This window comes from Micrasema longulum, unplaced genomic scaffold (genome assembly GCF_059751315.1).
Source record: "Micrasema longulum isolate JH-2025_06_02 unplaced genomic scaffold, ASM5975131v1 h1tg000429l, whole genome shotgun sequence".
NCBI classification, from domain to species: Eukaryota; Metazoa; Arthropoda; class Insecta; order Trichoptera; family Brachycentridae; genus Micrasema; species Micrasema longulum.
The window spans coordinates 494,357-514,334 of NW_028277629.1; the positions used below are offsets into that span (position 1 = coordinate 494,357).

Below are 19,978 nucleotides of genomic sequence, written 5' to 3' on the forward strand. Positions count from 1 at the left end.
AGTGGCGACACGATACACTGGATACACTGGATACACAATACCGCGGGAGAATTTGGCCGTGAAAATTCCAAAACAAAGTACGGGCATGAAATTCTAAAATTATGAACGAAGCGAGAGAATCCCTGTTACTTTATCCGAGCCAACATTCCAAGCGTCGCATCGGTCGGTGTTCAGTGGGGCTCCACTTTACTCCACTCCACTCTACTCTACACGTCAGTAAGTTGACTACAGACTCCACACGTAGGGGTGAGAAACGCTCTGTTACGTGGGGACTTCTAGTGCTTTGTGGAAACCCCAACTTATCGTACATCACACATGGTAAAAATAGTCGAGGTAACTATTGAAATAAATCAAAACGCCTAACGCTGTCAAAGTGTAACGGAAGGTCTGTTGGAGTCTTTCAATAGTCCGGTCTCTCTTTAATGAGTTTTCCGTTGTTACCTCTTCATTAGGCAAATGCGGAGTGGTTCTTTAACAAGGCCACAGCCGAAAAACCTCAATAACGATCGACTAAATCTTCTTTCTACGGAGGGAGCAATCATAAAACAAGAACATCTTCAAGTATAATGCTTTTCTGAATCGACTCCATGTACTCGGCAATAACTATTCCGACGTTGCTGATATTTTAACGTAAAGTATAGTTTATATAAATCAACTCTATTCAATCATTTCAAAGATGGTGAGCGGTAATTTACATTTGTTAGATTATAGTGCTTTCTATGTTTCATTTTGTATGGGTACTATTAATTCTGTACCATATTTACGTTTTTGGTTCATTTTTAAATTGCTTTGATTGTTATTATTATAACTATTTTTTAAATATTTTTCGAGATAAAAAATAATTTTATTGTATTTGATATACTTATATTTTGTACCTCTAAAAAACCACCTTTTCTTTTTAAAATTCAAAATTTTATGTACACACATGGTATATTTATATATATAAGTATGTTATTTATACGAAACTACTGTGTTATAGTATTTATGTAATATAATACTTTTCAATAAGATTTTTTGTTTTCACATTATATTGAAATGTTTATATTCTATTAAATATGTAAGGTAAAAGGAACTGCGTGCCGTGTATATGAATAAATAAAAGTATTTAGACAAAGACGAATCAAAATAAGTAAATATCAGGAATTGAAGTTAAGATGTTCCTTCGATTTATTTTGTATAATTTATAAAGCCAAAAATACACTTTTTACGCTACATAAATGATCAATTTGATATAACATAATATTATTAAAAAATGAATAGGCTTAAAAACTAAGGAGGATTAAATCATGTGAGTTTAAAATGAGTAACTCGAGTCGAGCTAAGGGTATTTTATTCGCATAATCCATAAACAACTAAAAGCATCACAAATCAATGATATGATCCAAAATCGAGGTGCTTTTATAAAAACATTAAAATACGGAAAGCCGTTTGAAAAAACCCCGAAAACTTTCACGAGTACTTTAACAGGTGTAAAGAATAACTAGGTATGTAATAAACATTGGGTTTTATTAGACATGTTAAAATGTCAATGAAAGTGATATAAACTTCGGCACGAACGATATAAATCACAAAATAACGGGTACCGTACAAAGGGGGTACCTACTTTTCACCATCAGAGGGGGGGGGGGGGTAACATTGCATTAGAAAAAAAACTTTTTGAAGACATCCGTCATCGTTCCTATTGCTGTAACTATTTGTTTCAACAAAATAAAAATAATAAAAAATAAGCAAAAATAAAGGAATTTGAGATGAATCAGTCACTCAGATACCAATATAATATTAAAATTCCTAAATTCCACACAAGTCATGGTCAAAATAACTTTGTCTTCAAAGGTGCAAAAAATTATAATAATCTTCCCAATGAACTGAAAAATTTAAAAAATAATATACCTATCAATAAATAAATTTAAAATAAATCTAAAGAAATTTTTTGAACACGTTTAAAACTACAATAAATTTTAATTAGTACGAATGTACGTGTTTTTTGTTTTTTGTTTTTTCTTTATATATCCTATGTTTTTATTTTTTCTCATGTACTCGTATTTAAAATTATATAAACTCTTATAATAAACAATAAACAACTACAACAGTGTAAGTCACTATCCAAGCACAAGAGTTAGTCTCTTTTTTGGAGAGTTACAGTGAAAACATTTATTAGATGTGTAAAAGTAGATATGTATAGAATTTTTTAAAAACAGGTACCTTTTATGAAATTTATTAATAAAAAAATAAAAAATAATATTCAATAGGTATATCTTTCAACTCCTGTCTGCGGTGATTTTAAATTCAACGTGATACTTTGGTACTGAGTAATTATCAGTCCAGATAGGCCGTGCAGTTTTCTTGAAATAAATCTATTCACATCTTCGATAGTTTACACCTTTATAAGGTGAGTAAAGAAGTTTCATTCGCTGAATTTGACTTGTAATAATTACTACTACTACTACTACTACCATCACGCCATTTCCCCGTAGGGGTAGGCAGAGAGAATGGACCGCCACACACGTCTATCCTGGCATACACTCCTAGCCTCTTCCACATTCATACATCTTGTCATACATGCCCTTCGGTTCTGTCTGCTTTTGACATGACCAGACTTAAGATTTTGGTTTATCTGATCATGCCACTTTTTCTTTGTTGTCCTCGTCTAACGTTGCCGTTCATTTTTGCCATATATACTTGTTTTACCATTCTCTCATCGTCCATTCGTTCTACGTGACCAAACCATCTCAGAGACCCTTTTTTAATCTTATCAATTATACTTGTCTCAGATTTACACTCTCTCCTGATTTCATCATTCGTAATAATAACTTTGGAATATGTCCGAAACCGTCTCATGGGGTTACTTCGCATGTGCATTTGTTAAGAAACTGAAGAAAAACAAAAGTGATGCAAAGTCAACCATCATTAGGACTTACTTTGGCTCATTTAAAAAAAAATAGTTCGCATAAAAAATACAATACACGTAAGACCGCAAAAACATAATACACGTTTTATTATATCTATGGGTGCGGGGAACAATCACATAATTTTCAGGTGACGGGTCCCGTTGAACGCTACTCGCTACGCGATACGTCATACGCCATCAGTCATCAATACTAGAAAAACAAGCTTAGGAAATTAAAATTCTCGTAAATCGAAATAATCGGAGAATTTTAGTTGCGAGTTTATAAGGCAAATGTAACTTGTATACCTTTAATGTTTGTAGAATTTGTGGAATAAATTAAATATTTTCCTTTTAAATCTAATACGGTTAATACATTTTTTACTATGTTTTTTTTTTACTGGGTTTTAAAATATTATGGTTTTTACTATGTCTTTAACTATGTTTCTTACTAGGTATTTTCTTTTTACTATGTATTTTACTGGATTATTAAATACATTTCAACTATATTTTTACTACATTTTTTTAGTATGTTTTTTAACTATGTATTTTACTAAGTCTAATACCTTTATTTATTTTTGTATGTATTGATTAATGTTACTTATATATATATATATATATTTGACTGGCTTAGAACAGGGTAAATAACCCTAGTTAGATAGTCAAAGCAACGTTGTATAATTTTATGTATATAATATGATAATAAATAAATAAGTAAATTAAATAAATCGAACTTCCCAATTCTCGCTTAACGATTTAAGAGATAAATAATCAAACACGAGACAAATTATTATTGACGATTGAATTTAGATTTTAAAACAATTCATTTGCCTCGGAGGTATGATTATTTTTCTTTGTCATGTTTGAAATTTATACACTGATTAATCCCGAACATGTAAATATTTATATTTAACGTCAAATCCAACCGTTCGTGTCGGAAATCAGTAGATTTACTTTACTCAGCAATAATTTAAACAAACTGTAAAGGTCGGTCCCGAATCCCGAACGTGTCTTTTCACCAAACGGTCGGTGGTGTGCGGTGTCCTATCGTCATGTCGGGCACGTGTACACTTTGTACACAAAAGGATACAATCTACACACAGTGTACAGTAGACAGAGTGGCACAGCACAAATATGGACATGGCAGAGTCTCGAATAGGGAAATATCACATACTACGAATACCGATAAAAATATATGAAATGGATTTAGTAAATAATTAAAAATATATAATTAACTAGCGGACCCGACGGACGTTGTCCCGCCCTAACGTTGGCAAAATACTTTTCATTGATAAGAAGATACCTAGGTACTTGTTCGTGATTAAATTCCAAAACTAAAAATTGTTGATATTCAAATATTGAACTTAAGTTAGCACCTAGGTACTTGTTTATGGCTGAATTCCAAAACATAAAATAAATATTTTTCAAATATGGCGTTCTTTTTGCAAACGTCAAACTCCAGTATTTTCACCAAAAGAGGGATGTACTAATGTAGGAATACGATTTTTAAAAATGTATTGAAATTAATATTATTTTGGTATAGTAAAAAGAAATAAAGGGGTAGAAATTATCAGGAATTAAAGGAAATAATTTGATTTAGATCCACAAAAAATGAATGCTGTTTGTATACATTCAAAAACAAACTTTTTTTATACACTTAAAAAATACATCCTTAAATTTTTTTGTCTAAGCATTCTCCTCGAATGCAACCCTGGTAGATCGATGAATAAAACATTTATGCTCCTTACTTCTTTATTGCATATTAGATTAAAGATTTTAATATCTACGCACAGCGCAACTATCTATATTTCTCTGAAAACCGCACGTAAATCGGTTAAGCCATTTAGAAGTTCAGTGACATCACATGTACAGGGGAATTATATTTATATATATATATATATAAGATATACAATAATTAAAGCACTTTAAAATGCCCGAGCTGATTCTAGATACATTAGATTAATAATATTCATTTATGACAACGCTACTATGGATGTGAGGATTGATGAGAACCCAAAAACTGATTAAATCAAAATAGAGAAAGGTGTCAGACAAGTGAACACAATATCGCCTAAGCTCTTTACGCCAGCCTTAGAGGATGTATTTAAAACCCTAAATTGGGAAAATAAGGGTGTAAATATCGATGGCATATACTTGAGTCACCTCAAATGCGCAGATGACAGTGGTCATAAGTAAAGAAATTGATGAGCTAGGCTAAATGATTATGGAACTACATGAGGCTTCAAAAAGGATCGGTTTGGAAATGAATATTCATAAAACAAAGATTATAAGTCCAACAGTAAGGTCCTAGGTAAGATTCCTGACATGGAGGACGTACAATATTGGTTGTAAAGGCGGTTACACACTACAATATTTTATTAAATGACAATATCTGACATACGTCACTAATAAAATTTGCCAAACTCACAATGAAAGGGGCAATTAAATCAGTAGAGTTAAATTAAAATAAAATCGTGGATTACAGATCGGAAGACCCTCGGTATTTAAAACGGTTATCGGGTATGTGAAAACAGTGTCCTATGCACCACTGGGTGCGGATAGGGAAATGATGACTATTTCAATAAATACCAAACATTAAAACATTTAAATATAAATTTTAAAAAAAAAACATGAGAGCCACCCAGCCTGAACTCCGTACAGTAGAAAATTGTCTATCTTTTAGAATATAATATGTAATTTTAAGGAGTCTGTTTTAGACAGTAAAAATAAAATATAAATAAAATATATGTGTATGTGTATAGATACTAAATATATATATATATATGTATAAAAATAAACATAAAACAAACTCCCTATCTAAACATGAGTTTTCACTCTTTTAGAGAGGTAGAAACGTTATTATGAATTATGTATGTATCAACCATTTCGTAATTTTATACTAATTTTGCCAAGATTTTTTTCAATAAATAAAAAAAAAATATTTAGACCATCAAATCATTGTAAAAAACCGCGATTTCACATTTTATTGATAGACAATTAATTTACTTTGAATACAATTTTCCATAGAAAATATAAGGAAAATGGGAATGTACCAATGAGGAACTTCAGCCCTACGGGAAATTGGATGCAAAAAATGTTTTCTTGTGCGCGGTAAAAATTAGAGCATTAAATTGTACGAAAAAAATATTCAAAAATATTTTAATGAAAACGCACTACTTTGAATGACGTCACTGGTTCATATGAACCATCCAATAATATGAGAGCTTTGAAGGATATCCGGTTTGGTCACCATAAACGAACTAATCGGAAGAACTGTCAGAGAACAACCTCTGACGCCACACGCGGAGTTATTTCAGAAATCTAAAACTTTAAAAAATCATAGCGATGATAAAAGTAGGATATATAAAAAAAATGGCCAAGTTTAATATTCTATTAACAAATATTAAAAAAAAAAACAATAAACTTTCTCATTATTGAATTAAGAGCAGATACATATTATAAAAGGAAATAATAAGGATGACATATGAAATAAAAAGTAATATGATGTATTTAAAAAAAATAGTAAATATCCTTGTTATGTAAATGGCCTATCATCTTAAATATATTATTTTAACAGTGGACATGTCAGCGTATGTAAATTATTAAAAGCTTTCCTCTGTAAAAGAAAAAATAATAAACGACACATTAAAAAAAGGCCAAAGAAATGCCTAATTATGACAACCGTAAAAATACTACAACGAAAGTTTCTTTTTGAATGAGATACAGGCGTAAATTTAAACTCGAAATAAATTCGATTTAGTTGAAGCGTCATTTCCAGACGAAACGCAGAAAGTTCAAGATACTCGGAAAGCATTAACCTTCAGCCAATGCAAAGGCGACCGCGCACGTGTCGATGGGTACTTGTGGGTGACCATATTGTACGCGGCGCGGACCGCGAGTCACCTGGCCACCAGCACCGGTGTCGGGTCTTCGGCCCGTCAGATCAAAGGGAAAGGCTTGCCGACGGACCTGGCTAACTCCACCATCTGCAGCGGCCACTTCTTAGCTAGTCGTTCCCCTACTCCTCGGCTAAGCGTCCGCGAAACTTTCCGAGATTACGGGTAAAATTTAAAAATATTTATTTATTTAAGCTAGGGTTTCCTAGGACAGCGGTGCCCGTATTTTAACGGCCGTAGTTTCACGGTAGTCTTATCCTATTTCTATTTCTTGTCCTATATTTATGTACATTTCTATTTAATATAATTTCACTTATAAAATACTTTGGCATGAGATTATTAAACACTTTATATATAAATACAAATACATTATACAATAGTCTTTTCTTTATTCCTATCCAGTTCAATTGTTTTCTCATTTTTTCAACACTATTATATTTGCTTTTTTTCAGTATAATTCTCATTGCTCTATTTTGTAGTATTTCAAACTTGTTTATGTCTCCCTCGTTAGCTAAATATAATATAGTAGAGCAATAGTCCCAATGAGGGGCAATTATTGTTTTGTATATAAGTTCTGCACTCTTTTTATTTATTTTTTTTCGAATTCTTCCTAGGAAGAAAATCTTTTTTGAAATTTTCTTATGTATATTTTCTTTTTTCATTTCTCTAGCATGAATTGACAAACAAAAAAGAATCGGTTTTTAAAATTCTAAACGCTTATACAATTAGAAAAATATTTCAAGATTGTTTAAAAAAAAACATAATGATTATGAAACTTGAAAAAAATTTTTTTGGAAAAGAAATATTTTTCAAAGAAGTAAGCACAGTAAGCAGAATGCTGACACAATCCAAACTTTTCCAGGTGAATAATAATTTCCAATTAGGTAGGTAGTTTAAATTCAACGGTCATAACGCCATGAATCATAAGTCATGACTCAACTCAATTGATCAATAACAAAATTAAAAATGTTTTCCGTCTCTGTTTCATTAAGTTATAATTTTAGTATCTCCCCTAGGAAGCGAAATCCAGCCTGTCTACAAACATTTGGACGTGCTTAAAACATCGTTGATTAAACTTACCGGTATAAAAAAGAAGTAAAAAATTGAAACGTATTTTGATTTTCAGGCGTTGCCTAGTAGGTAAAAAAATTCAGTCAGATGAATCTCATCCCAAATCAATGCAAATTTTAGCTCTTTTACTTTACAAAAGTCAACGGATGAACGAGTTGAGGAAATGCGGATGTTTTAACACGGGCGGAATAGTGAATGTTACAGTGTGTAAAGTGGCCACTTAAACCAGCCAATACGGTCACGAGCCCTGTATTGTCTAGATTTTCGTATTCACGACTCAAAAATGATTTGCAAAAAATTTTAATGCCAAAAAAGACATGAAATATTTTTCGGATATACGTATAAATCATAATATGACTTGTTATTAAAGTTAACAGTTCGGGGCAATCTATTTTATTATTTAATAATTTATAAATGAATAAGAGGTTATTTATTGTCCTCCTGCTTGACAGTAATTAAAGCAGTCATCAGGGATTTATAATTTATTTTATATAATTATAAATAAAAATTGTCGAAATTTATTATTATTATTATATAAATGAATATATACATACAAGTATAATACTGAAACTTTACAGTATAACCGTTAAAACCTTTCTACCGCACACAATAGCCAAATTAGGGCCACAAGACGTAACAAAGAACAGAGAAAAGACAGTTAGGTAGACGAATAATATTATTTATATAAATATCTTATCTTTATATATCTTACTAACGGTAATATTAATGATCCACTTAGTAATTATTACATAATATTATTACAACGAGCTTATTCCGACTGACTACATAACAATTTCTTTGTGGACTAATTTGAAAGGAAACTTCATACGCAGCTATGAAAGGTCAGTTTTATTTTAACCATTTCTTTCAGTAAAGCCAAAGGGGATGAATTGAAATATTTAGCATTTTGTACAACGGTGTGTGCGGGGGTGTATATAAATAATTACAGCATTATAAAAATATGTATATAAAACGAAAATAAAAGTTTGTAAAAACCATTGTAATAAATAACCGTAAAAATACAGCTGTTTCTTTATCGCATTTTGAACCAGTTTGGAATATCTGCACTGGACTGGACTTAAGCCTCTAAAATAGCGGGTACTATAGAAACAGCTACAATATATTAAGGTATTTTGTATTTTTAATATCACGATTGTTTCAAATTAAATATTGTTATTTGCCTCGAATGAACGATGAACAATACGGCTGAAGGTAGGAGAAATAAGAACAATTTCGTTATTTCTTCGTTCCCACACAACCTATTGTAATGTAAAATTCAATGATTTGATTAAAACTGAAGGATTATTTTTAGTTAATAATAAATAGTATGCAAAAAGGAGGATGTCTGATGTACCGTGTACGTACCACCCCAGACACCCCGTAACCCCGTTTTTAAAACATTTTTTTTTCATATTCTACCTAATAACACTACAAATTGCTAATTGGGAAATATCAGATTACACTTTAAAGGAATAAAGGTCTATAAAATACTATCCAGTAGTTTTTTTTTTTGTTAATTATTAGTAGCATAAAAAATACTTTTAAATTTGTAATTTTGAATTACCGCAAAAACGGTCATCCCATTGGCCGCGCCCCTAATATGTCACGATTCATGTTTATTTGTTTCTGACCATTCAAATTTGTTAAAAACATTGTCACGAATCTTGACGTCAAAACAGCCAAGGTCAAACACGTCGCGTTTTTCTACGAACGTATTTTTATTGAATTTCTTTTTTACATTTATGTATGAAAACATTTCTCCACGTTATGAAAATACAATTAATTATTCTAATTCCATTTCATATCAACTCACATTGATGTTGACATTTTTAACTGCACGTTGCATTAGTACAGAACATTTCTTCATGGAGTTGATTATTTGGGATAGTTGCTAAATGTACATCTTGAGTGGTTTGTGCTATGTATATGTGCCGCATGTAATGTATATGTTTGTGTATGTTTTATATGTTTGTGTATGTTTTATATGTTTGTGTATGTTTTATATGTTTGTGTATGTTTTATATGTGCGTTCATGTGTGTGTGCGTAGATGACTAGGGATGTGCATTCGGTATTTTTATTTATTACCAATGATAACCTCCATGGAAAACACAAATGTTAACAATTATTATTTTCTCACTTGAGTTTCTTATTTATTTATTTTTTTGTCAAGTGTTTAAATCTTTTGCATAATTTATGAACACTTAATTGGTCTTTCTATGTTAGAAAATCGTTGTTTTTAATACTTTTTATGAATGACTATGTTTTCTAAATAAAATAAAAAATACAGAAAAAAAATATCGGTATTCGTAGTATGTAATATTTCCCTATTACGATTATCGCTATGAATATGATATCGGCGGCCTCCGTGGTGTAGTGGTCAAGCTTGACTCACACACGAAAGGTTCCGGGTTCACTTCCCGGTGAGAACACAAACATTAAAATGTGATTTTTCTCAAGCCTGGGTGTTCTGTGATGTAATTCACCACTGTAATTGGGCCTCCTGGCCTGTTGTGGTGCAAAAATAAATAAATAAATAAGTATGAATGTAATATAAATAAAAAAAATGCTGAAAAGGACATTGAAATATTATAATATTTCGTTTAATTTGTACTTTGTCGTCGCTGCTATCGTCGTTCGTCACTACTAACATTTCTCCAAATATTAAATGAAGTATAAATTTCAAGGAACACTGTTGTAATTATTACAATCTGTTTGTATGGATTGCCAGGTAATTGTTATTGAATTAGCCGGGTAATTAGCAAAAATGACTCCTTAGTTGCGATTACGAATCCGCCGGTCTTATCACAGCAGTGTGGTTCGGCTCGCCTTACGAAACGTCCGCTGCACAAGGCCGATACACTCGGTTCCATCTCGAGGTCGGCTCAGCGCTCTGCATGCGCAATATATTGTCCATTGGAAAATCTACTCGCGAGAAATCTAACATTTTGGACTTCATGATCACAATGCTTGTTAATTCCCGTCAAACAAACTCGAGAAGCAATTTTAACTACAGCACATAAATCATATAAAAAACTTAATAATCAAAGACATCAACCAATTTTAATACAATACGTCGGTAGATTTACTGTGTTTTTCGGCGCAACATCGATAAATTAAACTATTTCAAAATTAAATTACTAACATAACTATGCATGTATCCATAGTGATATTATGCAACCGTGCATGTGTGAAAATATTGAGCAGTATGTTTATTTAGGTTTAACAATAGATTGCCATTTTAAATGGGATGTACATATTAGAAAATTGTGTAAGCGATTAAGCGCAATACGTAAAATAATGTATATATTCAAATATTATGTCCCTGTTAATACTTTTCGAATTATTTATTTATTTCTCTCTGAATCAATTATACGATACGATATAACGTCCTGGGGGTTATCAAGTGAAACTAATATTAATTTTATTCCAACTTTGCAAAATTCCATGATCAAATTGCTACTACATAAAGATGTATACCGCCAGACACAATATTTCAATATCATTGATGTATAAATCTGTAAATAAAATATCTTTTAGGGCTCTACTTTGGTACAATTTAATTTGTCAGCATGCGTCGCACTCTGAGTACAAACACAAGTTGGTACATGATTACAACACCAGGTTTACTAGTATGGAACGCCTAGCTGTTCCTAGATATTGCAATAAATATGGCAAAAAGACACTGCACAAAAGCACAATGTTACCAAACAATATAAAAAATACCGAGTTAAATACAGGAGTGAGACGTTTGCTCAAATTATGGTTATTAGAAAAAAGTTTTTTGTATTAGTGATAGTTTTTCATTTTTGATAATGTAATATGTAATGTTTTTCAAGTAAAATTATTGTTAATGTAGGTTAAGTGTGAATAATCTATGCAATTTATAAGAACCTGCTGACGAGTTGTATGTATGCAACTCAGCAGGACTTTAATTTAAGACTATTTTCTAAATATTTTTGAAAAATAAATTTAAAAAGAAATGTAAACCCAAAAAAATACGATTAAAAAATTTACAGAAGTATAGACTTTGTTTTTCGTATTAAATATTAAATAAAAAATTAAATATGTTTTCTTGAAAGAGAGATGCGGATGATAAAAGAACGCGAATAAGTTGGCAATTATTCGCAAAAACAGGTGTCTAATGTTTCCCTTTTTCAAAATTTTATTCAGAAATTGATAAGCAGGTACTAATTAGTAAATACATCTGTCACAGGATAAAAACGCAAATAATATTGTAAATACTTTGTTGAAAAAAATAATATCACAACAAAATCGATAATCAACAATGTTTTTTGTTTGTCCAAATTTTTGCGGGCAAGGACTGGATTCAACCCCCCATGGAGCTGTTGATATTAAGATATTACAACAGAGATGGGTAACATTTTAGAGAAGGGACTGCAGAAGTCTAGGCATCCACAGAGCTTACGACCTGTCATTGGCTGTTTTAAGTGGCCACTTACTCACTGTGTAACATTCATCATTCTGCCTGTATTTGAACATATATATTCCTTTATCTGTTGACGTCTGTGAAGTTAAAGAGCTGAAACCTTTATTGTTGCGGGTGAGATTTAAATGATTCCATTATTCCACCTACATACTAGGCAACGTCTGAAAATATTTTTCAATATTTATACTTATTCTTGGACCAGGGCTGGTATGCCAAACGCTCTCGTGGCCATATTATCTCGTGTATTTACATACAAAATACACGAGAAAAACTGTTTTCTCGTACCACAATAGTGGTTCAGGATAGCGCCCCAGGTGGACTTATTTATTTTATTTTATTTGGGAAATCAACCGTTCTACGTACATATTTATAGTAAACAAACAGATATAGCGTATAAACTCAGAACTAATAACAGATTTCGACAAAGTATACAAAGTTAGTAAAGAAAATATAGTACATATTAAATAAATACGTATAAAAATTTTATTTTTATGTAATCGTAAAAATTTTTTAATTATAAAAGTTTTTTTTTTTTTTAAGAACAGTAAGTTATCAACAATGCTTTGAGTTTGTCAAAATGTTTGTCGAAATGTTTGCAGACAAGGGCTGGATTCAACCCATTAGACTTCTACATTCCCTTCTCTTAATTATTTTCTTTGTTGTAATATGTTAATAGGATAAATCATAGCCAATAAAATGAAAATTTCCTCATCGGTGAGTCAGATATCCATGCGGTTCGCAGTTTAGGACAATCACAGCTAGAATAGACCGCCTCGGACGGACTGCCGGGAGTCATTGCCACCGGCACGCGTCATCACTCGGGTATTATGGGCCGGTGGCGAGTGGCCACGGTCCGCGGGACGTCTCGCGTGGCGGGGTGGATGAGCTTCAGGCCGGGCGCGCAGGAAGGGCGGGAAGCGAGCCAACGCCACCACCACCGGGACACCGGCACACTTGCCTAGGTCAACAAAACAGCACGCGGAACTCCCCGGTTCCATTGTTCGATGTGGGCGAATTTCAAAATAGAATTCGTGAAAAGATTCGAGTCTAGCATCCACGGAGCGCAGGTTCGAAGAATCTACGGACAGGAATAATGTTTTGTTTGCGAAACGAGTGGAATCACTCAAATTTGCCAGCGTTCAAAGTAGAATTCTCTGGTTAAATTAGTGCCCTGACGAAAAGACGGGCACGTCTCGAAACCGATATACATAGAAAAGTCGGTAAGCGGTTATATACAAATATTTAATAACATTTAGTGGATTATTTTACTTTGATTATTTATAATTGCGCTTTAGCGCAACGACGAAACACATTATCAATAAGAAAAAATGTTTTAAATGAGTAAAAAAAAAACTCTTTCGAAGTGTTTTGTCCAGGTACGTCCAAATTGATATTGGATTCAAAACTCGAGGGATAAGGATGATACAATTAAAGGAATGGGCGGATGAAGGAGTTATGTCACAAATTAAAAAAAAACTTTTTTACATAAATGAAGATTTTATGCACTACAGCCCTTTCACATAAAGCCAACTACACCATCAAAAACAAGCACTGTATACAAATATAACTTTTTTTGAAAAACGCAAAATTTTATTTTGACACTCTTCAGTTTTGAGGTGCGGAAAACGGGACAACCAAACGTCGATTTTGTTTATTCTAAAAAAAGGTCTGACATGCAGTTGACTTTTTCGCACAGTATCGGGGTGGCGCATCTGCGTGACAGTGACAGAAAAACAAAATACAATGTTCGAATACCTATTTATTGCTATGTCCTCACAATTGATCTAAACCGAAACACAAAAATAATAATGTATCCGTTCATATCTAATTTAGGCTAAATACTATAATTGATATCAAACTTTCGATTGCGTTCATTTAATCTATTTAGCGAGAACTTAAATCCATCAATATCAAAGCATTGCCGGGTTCAGTTCGTATATTATAAAAGACAATGTTCGTATGTGTGTCCTAGATGGACTGAATAACTACTGGACCGATTTACGTGCGTTTTTTAGCGAAATGTAGATCTTTGCCACGAGCATATAGCTATTAAAATCTTCAATTTATTATGTAAAAAAAGTTAGGAGCAAAAATTTTTTTTTATCCATCACCGAGGGACTTGCCGATCATCTTAGTGCCTTGTTTAAGTTTACGTCATTTCGTAAATAAATAAATACAAGTGTTTGGTGACCTGATCTGACCTAATAAAAATTATGTCACTATCTTATTTATCTAAGTGCATTTGTTTGTTTGTTTTTTTGTCAATCTAATAATGAGGCATTAAATAAATGTCTTGTTTAAAATTATAATAATTTTTTTTTTTACGATATTTTTTCCATAGATTCATAGCAGAATGCATATAATTTTTATCTCGAAATTTGGTGCTATGGTAAAAATATGAAACAATTGACGAAAGAATACGAAGGTGTCACAATTTACATTCTTCTTTTGCAGTTTCCCAAAAAGTTGATTTTTTGAGTTGAGTCGTTTTCGTCCTAAAGGTGCGATATGTAATTTGGAGTGAATACAATAATTGATGTGAAACATTCGATTGAGTTCATTTGATCTATATACGAGTATGTACTTAAATCTAGGAATAGCAAAGTATTGCTGGGTTCAGCTCGTATATTATAATGTGTCAAGGAGAGTGTAAAAACAAAAGTGAGTACATATTTGCAGTAAGCATTTACACTAACGCTTATTCAGCGGTTAGCGATAGTGATGTATTCAACATCTTTACAATAGAAGGTGAGAACAGATCTGTTCATCCAATGCGGCAGCACGTCAGTGGAGCGCATAGCATCCGAACAAACCGCTACCTCGTCACGTGATGGACGCCAATAGAAACTATAGTAAAGTAACCTTTTCTCTTTGTGCTGGTTGACGACCAAAGCGTCACCCGTAACGGAAAACAGATGAAATTGAAGATTGCGCAGAGCCGTGCCGGCATTACCTGGAATGAGGGTAACGAGTAACGAATGGGTAGTGATGGAATATGTTATACCGGCTTTCTGCATTTATTCTTATTTTGAACCAAAGATGCAATGATTTATTTTATCAAAAAAAAGAATAATTTTAAAAATTCAGGAGAACAATAAAAAATAACTTAACACTACTTAATAACACTGAACTGAATACTGAATAACAACAACAAAAAAATACAAGAACTGTCAGTAATAAACAAAGGAATCCAGCCAGTCTGCAAGCATTTGAGCATACTCAAAACATTGTTGAATTAACTACCTAAACCTAAAAGAGTGTGGATTGGCTCTTCCCTACCGACTTTTTACTGGTGATGCTAGGCTATCAGTCATTATGGAGGAGGAGGGACGTTCATTTGGGTGTTCACTTTTTCCAGGTGATCGGTGGTCGCATACATAACTCATAAATTCCGATGGATGTAGGTCTGTTCGTACCTGATAACTATCTTCGACAAAGACAGCATCGATTGTTTTACCTACCACGATGCAGAACCAACCTGCCAATGGTTATGCCGGTTGGTAGAGCAATCTTGCTACTTAATCGCATAGCATTAGATGTCGACATAATTCACGACAGTGGGCCCTTCCTTAGGAAAGCACTTTCTAACTTTTAATTTAATAAATCAATGAATGAACTACCTGGTAAAAGAAAAGGTGTACAAAATTGGAAAATTGTTTTCAGGCGTTGCCGTAAATTAGTTCGGCCGGATGAATCTCACCCACATAATAAAGCTTTCAGCTCTTTTACTTCACAAGGGTCAACAGATGGAAGAGTTGAGGAAATGTGGATGTTCAAACATGGGCAGAATGGTGAATGTTACTTCAGTGTGTAAAGTGGCCACTTAAACCAGCCAATGACAGGTCATAAGCCCTGTAAATGCCTAGACTCTCATATTCCTTTCTCAAAAATGTTTTCCCTCTCTGTTGCAACAAATTTAAATAAACAAAGGAGTTTTTAATTAGGAAGTTCTGGCCTACTGCAAATTGGATTGGATGAAAAATGTATTCTTACGCGCGGTAAAAATAAGAGCATTAAAATGTACGGCAGTTTCTTAAAAAATTATAAAAAAAATAAACTGCTTTGAACGACGTTATCGGCTCTTCCAAAACAACCAATGATAAGAAAGTTGTGATAGATTTCCACTTTTTTATTTTATTATTATGGATAACTTATATGGCGCCATTTTTGTAAACCTCAAGGGCGCTTTACAAAGTGATTATACAAATAAATGAATTTTAAATTTTTGAATTTGTAATTTAAGCAAAACAATTTACTTCGTTATCACATGCTACGGATTTATTCAAATGATTTAGAGAACAAGTGGGTTTAAGGGGTTTTCCGAAACATCATCACTTCTCTTTCAAAGTTTTGCACCTCTGCTGGGAGAGCATTCCATGCCACAGGGCCTGCGACCGCAAATGCGCGTTCTCCAAATTTAGACGTAGATGTAGCCGATCTAAGCGTAAGACGTCTGTCAGCTAGTTCATCTGGAATGCAAAGTTCCCTCAGATATTCCGGAGCAGAGTTGTGCAGTGACTTATACATAAGCCAACAGAGTTTGTATTCCGGATGTCAGTTATAGAATTACTTGTTTATTTTTTGTAAAAGTACATGAATAAAAATATTACATTGATAAATGCAGATAATAATAACATAAAGGCAATTTAGGCGAAAAACGTTTTCCAATATCTGCTAGTATATTTTACTGGGCGGTGTCGATGCCACACGAAATAAATAAAAATAACTGCGAATTATTAAATTAATTACGCCATATCTGATATTATACATTAATCTGAGAACTTATCAAGACAGAATATAGCAAGCACGACGAAATGTGGGACTATAAATATATCTATCTATTATCATGTTTTAAAACCGCGAGAACCTATTATCCATCATACAAAAATTCACACAAAGGAAACACTCTTTAGATCGATCAAAGAGGATGTAGTTTTATGGACGCATAAAATAATATTGTATCGAAAGTAGTCTTACCTCATAAACATTGGGGTGCCAGACTTTTGTTAAAAATCGTATTGACGGCGGAGAGTAAGGGTAATCCGGAGGAAATTTCATATGGGCCTGAAACAGAAAGATACAAGAGACATTATTAAATGATCATAAATCAATAACGGAAATAATGTGTTCTAGGAAAATGTTATGAATGTTTAAAATAAAATATATATACTGAATGCTATTAAATATTTGGATACAACCACTGACCGACTTTTCTATGTCGACACCAATTAAACCAACATGCAAAACCATAGTTGTAGCACAAAAATATAAACCAACACGACACGCATTTTAATAAGCAACCCATGCATGCACTGATAAGGTTATGAAAATATTTTATGTTGTGGGAGAAATAGTTAACGAGAAATATCTCACCCTCCCTCGTTCTTTAATTGTTGCTGGGTTGGTTGCTTATTGAAATGCATGTCGTGTTAGTTTTATATTTTTGTGCAACAACCATGGTGAAAATATACAGTTGGTTTTGCATGTTATATATATATATATATATATATGTTTGGATAATATTCATATTAATATTAATATAGTGCCATTTTCGTATATATCGCCTCAAGGGCGCTGTACAATACATAAATATCCCAGTGCGTCTCGCAGCTACAGAGAGCATGGACGGTTAGGATTCTAGTTCCTCGTCTCCAATTATGATATATATGAGCTAGATTACAGCACATTTTGCAGCTACAGAGCGCATGGACAGTAAGAAATCTATCCCCTATTTACATTTTTTATTTTTATTTGGTTTAATTGGTGTCCTGACGAAGAGACGAGAGAGTCTCGAAACCGGTAGACATAGTAAAATCGATAAGTGGTTATATATAAATATTTAATAACATTTAGTAAAATGCGTGACCACAAAGTTAATGTTTTAAATATTAATAATAAAATATAAAGGAAGTCTCATACAAAAAATGCTAATTTTCGTATTTTTCTTTGTTTTACGTTGAAAGGTTGCGATGCAAATGTTGATAGATACAGATAACGAGAATAGATGGCACGTCTAAATTCAACAAACGCTGGAAGATGGACGCGTGCGTGCGTCAGGACGTCAGGAGATGTAGAGGAAACGAGTAATGCATGCAAATACTGAGTAGTGTTGCGTTCTATCCTCTCTGCTCACCCCTAAGGGAAAACGCCATGATGGTTTGTTTGTTGTTCGATTGTTTTATCGTTTCGATCAAACGTTGTTAATTATTTTATTTTATACACTTGGCCTCGGTAAGCCTAGGGCTACCCACTGAATTACTTGATAAAAAATGAGAAAAAAACTAACAGGATTATTATACTACTACTTGTTAATTATAGAAATATTTTGTGTAACATACACGCAATAATCCAGCGCAGTGCCTTATACATCATCGGGTATGGATGAGTGTCAGAATATATCCAGGACACTACTTTTTATATTTAAAAAAATCATATTTCATATTGTATAATGAAAAAATATATTTATTTATTTATGTATATATATATGATACTGGTGATATTAATTGGGTTGTGGTCCCGTGGCTAGTGTTGCGGACTCACGGATCAGAGGCCCGAGGTTTGAACCCCACTCTACCCAAACTCGTTTTTCTAATAGTGAGTTATTTACAACTCGTTGAAAATGGCCACCAAAGTTGAAATATTTGGGTTGATTATAAGAACGCTAATATTTCTTTAAAAAAATAAATTATATTTATACATAACATAATATACTTGTATAAAACATTTGAATTGGGCTGTGGTCCCGTGGCAAGTGACTCGGACTCACGACTTAAAAGTCCGTGGTTCGAATCCCAATCTACCCCAACTTGATTCCCATTTTCTGAAAGTGAGTTATTTACAACTCGTTAAAAATAGCCTTCAAAATTAAATATTTGGGTAAATTGTAAGAACGCAAATATTTATTTAAAAAAAAAACAATAATAATAATGATCAAAAGTGCAAAACTAAAAAACAAGAATGTTTTAGAAAAAAAAAACCATCTAACAATAACAAAATAAACAGTTTTATATAAATTTTAACGCAAATCGAATTCAATGCTGCATAAAAGCAATAACGTTTGTAAATCGGCCAGAGCTAATGTCAGTGTTACGAAAATTGCGCTATATAAGTTATCCATAATAATAATAACGAATAATCATCGACCTGTTCGGGAACTGGAAATCTACGAACCTCGCCTCGGTCTGAATGCAGATTCCAAAAACAATATTAATATTAGGTATATTTATATACCTACTTGACAAAAACGGAAAACTAAATAAAAATATAAAAACAATCGTTATTGATCTATACGCTTCTCATGTGAGAGTATCTAAAGTTGATAATATATTTTAGTGACAAATAGCGGCGTCTGTTAAAGTGAAAAATAAAACAAAAACCAAAGGATGAGAAAAATAATGCAATTGTCTACGAGACCGTTATACGAGTACCGTGGCATGTTAGAGGCCAAAAACGTGAACAGTCGAAACAAACTCCATAACGGTGAATTATGGGACCACTTTTGCTAGAGAATGGGAGGCGTTGCTCGTATTTGCAGTCTTTATTATTTGTGATCGCCCCACTTTAACGTTTTTAATTGTGGCAACCTTCATTGAAATGGGAATCCAAACATATAAATATTCTGTCTTCCGATGCGGGAAACTCGACTGCAGTTTTATCTTCTATCGACTTCACGGTCGAAT

At 32.7% G+C, this 19,978-nt stretch overlaps 1 protein-coding gene across 1 annotated transcript in view; it reads right to left on the bottom strand.

Moving 5' to 3' along the window:
* LOC148281628 (ubiquitin-conjugating enzyme E2 R2) overlaps nucleotides 1–19,978 on the bottom strand; it is a 155,874-nt gene that overhangs the window by 102,156 nt on the left and 33,740 nt on the right. Inside the window, exon 2 of the mRNA XM_088226394.1 lies at nucleotides 17,277–17,363. Coding sequence (XP_088082520.1) covers nucleotides 17,277–17,363 — 87 coding nt within the window. The remainder of the gene's footprint in view (nucleotides 1–17,276; nucleotides 17,364–19,978) is intronic.